Source organism: Triticum dicoccoides, chromosome 7B, assembly GCF_002162155.2.
Source record: "Triticum dicoccoides isolate Atlit2015 ecotype Zavitan chromosome 7B, WEW_v2.0, whole genome shotgun sequence".
In the NCBI taxonomy this organism is placed as follows: Eukaryota; Viridiplantae; Streptophyta; class Magnoliopsida; order Poales; family Poaceae; genus Triticum; species Triticum dicoccoides.
This window is the reverse complement of record NC_041393.1, coordinates 722,943,403-722,952,982: the sequence shown is the minus strand read 5'-3', so window position 1 is coordinate 722,952,982 and position 9,580 is coordinate 722,943,403. Positions and strand designations below refer to the sequence as shown.

Here is a 9,580-nt window from a genome sequence, read left to right as displayed (position 1 = left end):
GGGGGCACGGTAGAGACTGCTTAGTAGTAGCGAGGGTTAAAAACTCGCGCTACTGCTATCAACTTAGTAGTAGCGAGGTTTAAAAACCTGCGCCCTAGTAGTGTACCTGCACCAGCTTTTCCCATGCTCTTTGTATGACTGATGAAGCACAAAGTTCTACCACAACACGATGCTCCTAAACAATTTCTGCAAAATATATTTGTTTAAACAGCAGGATCATCAGTGTTAGGTATCTCAAAGAATTTTTTAATGGTTTGAAATGACAATAAGATGTAAACATAAACTACTGGCAAATTTGACCCCATTATAAAATTGATGGAGATGTCAAAAAGACACAAGGTACATATAAATTTGTTGAATATTATATACGATACTCTTTATAGCAGCAATGGTAGACACTTCTATAGGTGGATCGTGCATATCACTGTAACAATAAAGCACATCATTATGATAAGTAAAACTGAATGCATGACTATATAATATGCTCAACTTGGAGCACCGTTCTATTTGTGATTTTCTCAAAATACCAAGGACTGTACAAAGGATACTAACATTGGGGAGCCAAATACTTCATTGGATCTAACAAAAAGAGCCAGAAAATACGGAAAACTTGATGTTTTTCAGTGACTGGTACCGCAAATATTATGAGTTCTCAGCTTATTACCTCTTCGTGCAATGGAGGCCAGATATTGGATCCCCTGGCAATCGCTGAACTAAAAGCAAGCCTGCAAAAAAAAAGACACAAACATGGATAAATATTTCTAGACTTGCAGTAATATAAATCAGAACATCCCACTATTATTGCAAACCATGGAAGCACGGCATCCTTTGACTTCAAGATTGCATTCCCATTTGTGACTAATTCCAGCAGCAAACATTGCAAACAGGGAAGATCACAAAATCTGAATTCATCCAATTGCATTCCCATCTGTTTTTTTACTCTATGTTTACTAGCTACAATCTATTGGATATAAAAACACCTTCCATTGTACGTATTACTATGTAGCTTGTCTAAATAATCTCAAAGTGTAAAATGCACGCTCAGCACTTGTGGTACAAAATGTAAAATCAATTGTTTTGCCCTTAACCATTACTGTCTCTAAACAACACTTTTTATTTAGCACAAAATCCGTGACCTAATTAGAACTTACTCAAAGAGTTGGATTTCAGTATAGCAAGATTAAATTCCCAGGGGGAGAGGGTGAGCAGATTGCTCTTGCTGCTGACAGGCTAACATGGACGCGGCGCTGGCGGCGCCTATGCATAAGCACGGCCGTGACGAGACATCAGCGGCCGAGGAGGCATCGGTGGTGGGATTAAACGCAAAAGAAATGTTTATAAGGTGATGATAAGTCATTACCAAGCAACCTGATAGCAAATTAATTCTTCTAAGCACAAAACAAGATAAAATTAGTATGCATTTTGGTCCAATTGGTCAGGGCCCAAGATGCAGGTCAAGACCAACTATATCAACATCTATAAGTACCTCTCCCGTATGCATGCCTTCTATGCTACCGTACAAGAATTCCTACAAACAGTGCACACAATTAAGCCAGCAATCATTCAGAATACTCTAGTACAGTACATGGAAATTGGTAGTAAACCAAACAAGTCACGGACATAATGAATGCACCAGCTCAAACATTCAATCGCTAGCAACCTAGTACAGCACCAAACGCTCATTCTTTTCAATTAAGAAAAGGCGGACAACCGATGCATCTAGCCTGCCGGCCGCAGATCAGCCGGAATCCAACCTTACCCGCCCCAGAAACACACAAAATCAAGCACCCAGGACTCGGAACAGTCGGGAGGGGGAGGAGACACAAGCGGCACCTCGTGCTTGACGAGGGGCTTGCACTGCAGGAGCTGCTCGATCTGCTCATCGAGGCCGCCACACGGATTCCCCATCCTCCCCTCCGCCCACCAGGCACGCATCGACTCCCCCCCACCCCACCCACCCCCCCGGCACGCCTCCGCTCCCCCGTCCGCCGACGCCGTGAACCCTGGCACCAGATCTATCGGGAGAGGCGACCGCGAGTGTGGGGAGGAGGGAGGAGGAGGAGGCGTGAAGCGGCGAGATGTGCAAAGAGATAGAGGAGGACGCGAGTGGAATCACCATCGTTTGGGGGCAGAGAAGGCACTGGCAGCGACGGGATTGGGAGGAGCGGTGGTGGGGGAAAGATTTGGTGGGATGTGAGAGGGAGAGGGAGTGCCACATGCCGATTAGTTTGTAGCACAGGGCAAGGGTGCCGCGCTGTAACTAAGGGGGCTGACCCTGTCTATCATAGTAGTAGCGAGGGGTGGTATACCCGTGTTACTACTAGCAAACTTACTAGTAGCGCGGTTTTTATACCCGGCGCTACTACTATGGTCCGTCTCCGGGCTACTGTGAGGATCACTTAGTAGTAGCGTGGGAACGATAAGCCCACGCTACTGCTATTATCTAGTAGTAGCGCACTATTTTTACCCGCGCTACTACTAAGTAGTAGTAGCGTGGGGCTGTAATCCCTCGCTACTGCTAGACATCTATCTATAAGGTATTTCCTAGTAGTGTGGTTGAGGGCCCGTAAGAAAAGGGTAGGTTGGGCTTATGCGGAAGAGTGGGCGACGCGAGGCTGGCGTGCGACCGGCCGAGCGCTTCGACTGGCGCACCGGCTCTAAACATTTCCCAAACATAATTATATGTGCAAACTAATTAGTAGCCGAAATAAAAGGAAATTGCCAGAAAAAATAAAACTGCCGCCTATGACGTGCGTAGTGAGCACATCCAACAGCGATCAGGCAGCTCGGACCTAATGCTAAAATCCTCACGTCCGTAAGTTACAAATTTCCAAATCTGAATTAGTTAATCCTTCAATTCCAATATATAATTAATGAGCCATCGTGGTCAGGGTCTGATCGTAGTAAGATGGCCTGCACGTGCATGGAGATTCTGTCCGCCCCTATGTATTGTGAAGAGAGAGGCCACGGGGTCGTCGGACCTGTCTAGCCTGGGCTCGAGGAGCGGCGCCTCCACCATCGTCGGCACTTGAGTGAACTGGACAGGGAACTCCGGCAGCCCCTGGTGCTGGTGCTGGTGGCCGTCGTGGTGGTAATTGCCGTGATGATGACCTGGCCATCGTGATGGTGATGATGATGGTCGGGCGTCATTGATGGAGATGCCAACAATCGATGCTGATTGAGGGCTTGCTGGGTGGAAATAAGACGCGTACCATTGCGAGGGTGTGATGGACTACGGTGGATTGTTTTGGGTCATTATATATGTTGGACGATCCGGGTCGGGTCATGAACGAATAGGTCATGGCTTGGAAACTCAAACAGTATGTATTGTACGTTCTTGTGCCCTGTAATATACTCCCTCCGTTCCATAATGTAGTGCATATAGATTTTTGTAAAAGTCAAACATTACAAACTTTGACCATATCTATAGAGAAAAGTAGGTACATCTAGAATACCAAATGCACATCATTGGATACATCGTGAGTTATATTTTCAGAATGTACATGTTTGGTATTGTAGATGTAGACAATTTTCTCTATACACTTGGTCAAAGTTGGCAAAGTTTAACTTTCACAAAAATATATAGGCACTACATTGTGAAATGGAGGGAGTAGTTATCTGCCGGGTCCCCAGCCGTTTGATCATGCGACCTAGGATTGTTGGATCAGCCTTTTGAAGCACGACTCTATTTGCAACACCACCATTGTTGTGGAAGCATTGCAACTCCACCATAGTTGCCGAAGCGTTGCAACAGCATCATTGTTTTGGAACATATCACCGTGGTTATGGAAGCACCGTCTCGCTGTATTGCGGCAACAGCATGCAGCGCAGCATCGTGATCGTTCGCCCTGGCCTTGCAGAGGCACCGACGATTGCAGCATGGCGGATGTTGTCGTGAGGCGTATGCAATAGTGGTAACTGCAATGCCCTTCTAGTTTGCAGCATGTTCGATGATGTCGACACCACCCTTGCGAGTGTCACACCATCATTATTGCGCTGTTGCTGTTGTAGTATCTTCAATTTCAGAGCTTGTCGCAGCAGCACCGATGTTCCTTTTGCCATCGCCGCAGAAGCTGAACCTTCACTATTGCAGCAGGTTGGGGGTGGGGGGCTAGAAAGAATCAATATCTACTACGCTGCAACAACTACCGATGGATCTGGACCCGCACGGTGGCAGAGCCATGTCTTGTAGCAGCGGGTGTCCATGGATCCAATCTTCTTCATGTCGAGTCAGACACTTGAAAAGGTAGCAAGGGGAGAGAGATGATGTGAGAGAGAAACGGGTGGATGGGCGGTTCACTTGGAGATAAGGTTTGATGTAGAAGCGATGCATGGGCCCAACACAGGCACGTGACATGAACAAGACGCGACTGATGCTACACAGAAAATCGGCGGTATGAGTTTTAGTGTTTCCATATAACATGGGCACCCATAGAATTATACATGTTCTATCTAGAGAGTGAGAAGTTGTTCACCCTAAAGCCAGGTTATATCTTCTTTACAGCTCCATTGTGCGTTGGAAAGAACATAAACGAATTTGTTTGAGGTCAAATTAATGGTACAAAATTGGATCAAGTTCATTTAAAACTATCAAAAATTAGAATACAAAATAGATTCAATATGAAAATAAATTTTATATTTTAGTAGTAGAGCTTGTTTGATATACTTGATCAACTTTTCCACCAATATGAAAAAAATTGTATACTCTTTTTTCAACCACAAAGAGAGGACTAGTTAGAAAGGCGTCTCTTGATATTATCCGGGGAGTAGTCGATGATGCAAACCATTATTGATAGTATGGGTTTAAAATTTTATGATGTATTTTCTAGAAGGTATAGTCAACTCATATATACAAGAACTGTTAAGAAAAAGACACCCGATAAAGTCTATGCAGATTCTTGATATAAGAAAAGAATGTCAAAGTGATTTATGTTATATATCTTAATATGATGTTGAAATCTCTAAACCTTCCATGAAAAAATTACATGCAAAGGAGGTTACAAAGGACTCACAAATCATGGTCACTGCATGTACATTGATTGTATGGATATACAATTACATAAATATTGTGTTGGAAACTTTTACATGGATATGAAACTAACTAGGTCGGATAAATCTGACCTTTATGGTTAGCATTTCTCATTTCAGGTGTTTCTCGAACCATCCAACCATTAGGGCAAGAGCTTGTTCAGCGGTTTTGACTTCGAACAGGTTGGTGATATTGTACCTACAAGCAAAGCTATGGGCAACTCCTGGAAAGATCTTCCCAAAGTAAGGTATCTGCAACAAAGCAATATGATATGAGGCTAGGTAGAACTTGGGTTAAAAAGAACTTCTGACCAGTCATGTGAATTCACTTATGAGATGGTGTATTGAAGTCTTAGGCTGTCTTAACACCATTTTCATAGGCCTACCCTTTTTTCCATAAACCTAGCAAATCCAGTCAACAAAGTTCAGAATTACACATCCATGGTTGTACCTCCATTCTCATTTACTTGTCGAAGAAATGTTACCGCGTCAATCTTTCTCATGATACAAAGTAACAATGTTTTTATTAAAATTATTGTAAAATGTGATAATTTGATTAGCATATCCTAATCTAAATTAAAGTTGAAAGCCAGACTGAGCACGACTATCAGTACATTATAAAAACGTAAATTTGATAGCAGAGGAAATAGGGAGCAATTGCATACTTCAAGATCAATCCAGCTACAACTATGTCAGGAAATATGAGGCCTTATTCGATAAAAATAGTTATATTTCTTCATTTCGGTAACATTAACATGTGAGATGTGTAGCAATTATACACACTATGATATCCTAAAAATAGATCTTCTGCTTCAAAAAACTATATTACTTTGGAATAACAGTGATAGCATAACTATGTTAATGGCTTCAAGAGTCAACAAAATAAAAATTAACTCACCTTATCACTTCTTTTACGAAGGACATTCAAGAACTTATATATTAACTTTGATGGTGTAGTTGGGTCATTTTCACCTCCAAGGATTTCAATGGGACACTTGACGTCTGAGTTCCAGATAAACTTCAAATGTGAACACGAGGGAGTCACACTGAAACTAACAACCTCATAAGTAGAAATAAAAGTGCACCTCTCATATCGCCGACAATGACTGAGTAAGGATGGGAGATGACAATTGCCTTCACCTCATTCATTTTCGCTATCTCCACTGCGAACTTTCCTGTTAGTGCAACATAACAAAAGGATTATCGGATTAAGTCTATGATGAAAGATTTAAAGTTGACTGTATTATGATTACTTTCAATAATTTATATCGATTTCACTGACCACCCCAACAGTATCCTCCAACTCCAAGACTAAATTTTCGCTCTTTTCTCAAGGTCGCAAATATTGGTTTGGCATCTTGAGCAGCTTTTACCTGTTAGGTAAACCAAGCAAATAAGATATCATTTGCAAAATTATCTTGACAGTAAATCTATTTCGGCCCGAACCACTACAAAACTTCAACAAAATATATCGGTTTCTTTTGGAACCTACCACTTTGATGATAGTATACTCCAAGGTGTATTAGACTAATAGTCGAGAAAAGCAATGTAAATATTTAATAAGAAGTCAAGGGAATGTTATTATTGGAATATATTACCGGAGAGTGTTCACTGAGCCATTGTGTGAGGTTTTCACCTGGTACCCCCGTTAAAGGTTGCCCATTAAAGAAATCAGGGACCACGACATAGTATCCAGCTTCACCAACTTTGTCTGCTATCTTCCTTCCTTGTCATGTTAAACATTATTCACAACCATACATGATTCGAAATTGATTCATGGACGACACTTTGGACACGGTCCACGAATGATGATCCGTGTCCAACAGCACTAGCATCAGTTATTAAAAGAAAAGAAAAGAAATAACCACCTCCCTACAGGCTCTCTGCTAGCCTCCACGTACAATCCCGCACTAGTCGGCAATAAACTTGTCTTGTGTATAGCAACACTCTACATGATTCCTACTTATGCATGCATAGATATGGGGATAAAGAAGTTATTGATCGGCACGACACTATATGCATGCTCATGTTACTTTGTACGTACTATTTAATTTAAACAGCGGTGTTACTACTACCTCCGTCTAGGTGAATAAGTCATTCGCGTAGTTCTAGGTCATCAATTTGAGGATTTCAATGTGTGTTATATGTCATGAAAAGTATATTACTAGATTTCTACACGGATGTATTTTTTAAATATATATTTTTTGTCACATATAATACATATTTAGATAGTTAAATCGTCGACCTAGAACTACGCGAATGACTTATTCACCGAGACGGAGGTAGTACTTCCTTTGGAGGACGAGAATATTAGTCTGACCTAGGAATTTATTTAGGTAGTCAATTCAACTAGCAAAACATGTACATAATACTTAGAAACTTTTTTTGAAGACAAATCTATAAAATACCTTCGATGACATGCCCATTTTTCGTTAATGAAATCAAACACATAAAATCCATGCATGACTTATATCCCCATCCGAAGGAAGTATCTTGCTTATATAAGAGGAAGAAAGGGAAAGTTGTTTTTCTCGAATATGCACGAGTGTGCATATCATTCATTAAAAAAAAGGGGAAAAGAACCCCGAATCCACGAGTCCACAATTACACCAATATTTACATGCGGACTTCGTCCGACACCACCCCAAATTTACTAAGGACTACTCACTAGTGTCCCGCGCTACCTGCTCTACTTCGAATCCTACCGTGTCACCTTTGAACATTCCGGCCTTCGCCCATAATCTACCTTCATCTTGAATGCGTTGAATGGTTTGCGGAACGGACGGCCTCTCCCCATTAAAGACCACATTATTCCTCTGTTTCCAGATCATCCACATCCCCAGGAGGCATTTGGCTTTATGGGCACGTCCATTGGTTGAGCTCCCGTCTTGCCTTATCGCCCATTGTTGCAGTTGCTCATTTTGCCTCGGCTCTAGGTCCACCCTCCTCGTTAGTCGGCCCATGAATGCCCAAATCTGCCTCGCGAATACACAATCCAACATCAGGTGTTGCATGGTCTCATCATGTTGGTTGCACAAAGGGCATGAATCCTGATGGGGCAGTCCGCGGCGAGCCAGCCTATCCGAAGTCTAGCATCTGTTCCTTATCGCCAGCCAGGAGAAAAAACGGCATCGCCTTGGCGCCTTAGTCTGCCAGGTAAACGTAGCAGTTGGGGACACCTCTCTCCCCATGAATCTCGCCGCATACGCCGAACGAGCCGAGAACTCGCCATTCTGCTCCCACGTCCACCTCACCGTGTCATCCATCCCATCTATCAGTTGCACCTCCGCTACCCTTGGCCAAAGATTTAGGAACTCATCCATAGCCTCCAGTGATAGGTCAGTGCCAACATCATGTGCCCAGCTGTTATTGCCTATCGCCTCCGCCACCAGCTTAAGCTATCGCACCCTCTTTGGTACTTGGCTGTAGATTCTCGGGGCCAGTTCAGCTACCCGAAAACCGTCAATCCATCTATCTTACCAAAAGAGTGTGTTCCGACCGTTGCCGATCGATGTTCTAGTAGCTGCTTGTACCAAGGCTTGTGAGTCAGGTGGCACCATGATAGTGAATTCTGCCCAGGGCCTTTCCTTATCTACCCTTTGAAGCCATGGCCATCGTGCCCGAAGTGCTTTATTCATCCAAAAACGGTTCGGAAGTCCCAAACCGCCTGCCCATTTGGGTGTACAAACTTCGTCCCACGCGACCACACAGGACCCTCCATGAGCATCATTCTTCCCACACCAAAGGAAGCATCTACAGATCTTTGTTAGCACCACCAGTGTCTTCCTTGGCAGGTCTAGAGCCAGCATCGAGTGCACCGGGACGGCACATAGTACCGATTGGATCAACAACAATCTACTACTTTTTGGCAGCATGGCTGCCTTCCACATGGGTAAACAATCAGCCACTTTGTCCACCAGATCCCGAAGCTGCGTCACGGTGGGCTTTCTTATAGTGAGCGGCATGCCCAGGTATTTGCACGGGAAGTTGGCATTATCACATCCAAGGGAAGACGAGACCAGCTCCATCTCCACCTGAGAGCATCGAATCGGAACGGCCACACTCTTGGCCATGTTGACAGCAAGGCCAGAAGCCTATCCAAATAACGCAAGCACTTCTCTGCACGTCCTTATTTACAGCTCGTTCGGTTTGAAGAACACCACAACATCATCCGCGAACATAGATACCCGCTGCTGCAATCTGTTCTGCACCAGAGGTGCCAACAGACCTCTCTCCATGGCAAACATGAACATGGCTCTTAGAGGCTCCATACACAGGATGAATATCATTGGTGATAGGGGATCACCCACTAGTGCAGAACCGGGCAATAGCACCGGTTCGTAAGGCCCTTTAGTGTCGGTTCCACAACCGGCACTAAAGTGTGGGCACTAAAGGTCCCCCCCCCCCTTTAGCACCGGTTCAGCACGAACCGGTGCTAAAGGGAAACCACGTGGCACGAGCCAGCTCCAGGGGCCTGGAGTCCTTTAGTACCGGTTGGTAAGACCAACCGGTACTATAAGATTTGGGGGGTTTTAGTTTTATGATTTCTTTT

The 9,580-nt window shown here is 43.8% G+C and overlaps 1 protein-coding gene and 1 long non-coding RNA gene across 2 annotated transcripts in view; both read right to left on the bottom strand.

Annotated features, from left to right (window-relative positions):
• Positions 1–100: 100 nt before the first annotated feature.
• On the bottom strand, positions 101–1,914 carry LOC119336608. Its single transcript, XR_005162673.1, has 3 exons — positions 1,834–1,914; positions 665–725; positions 101–186 (listed from the first exon to the last, which is right to left on the bottom strand). It is a non-coding gene; the product is annotated as an uncharacterized LOC119336608 (long non-coding RNA).
• Positions 1,915–4,997: 3,083 nt separating this feature from the next.
• LOC119335635 (endo-1,3;1,4-beta-D-glucanase-like) overlaps positions 4,998–9,580 on the bottom strand; it is a 12,513-nt gene continuing 7,930 nt past the window's right edge. Inside the window, exons 2-6 of the mRNA XM_037607745.1 lie at positions 6,627–6,754; positions 6,311–6,401; positions 6,114–6,203; positions 5,927–6,030; positions 4,998–5,280 (exon numbers count right to left, since the gene is read on the bottom strand). Coding sequence (XP_037463642.1) covers positions 5,140–5,280; positions 5,927–6,030; positions 6,114–6,203; positions 6,311–6,401; positions 6,627–6,754 — 554 coding nt within the window. The 3' untranslated portion in view covers positions 4,998–5,139. The remainder of the gene's footprint in view (positions 5,281–5,926; positions 6,031–6,113; positions 6,204–6,310; positions 6,402–6,626; positions 6,755–9,580) is intronic.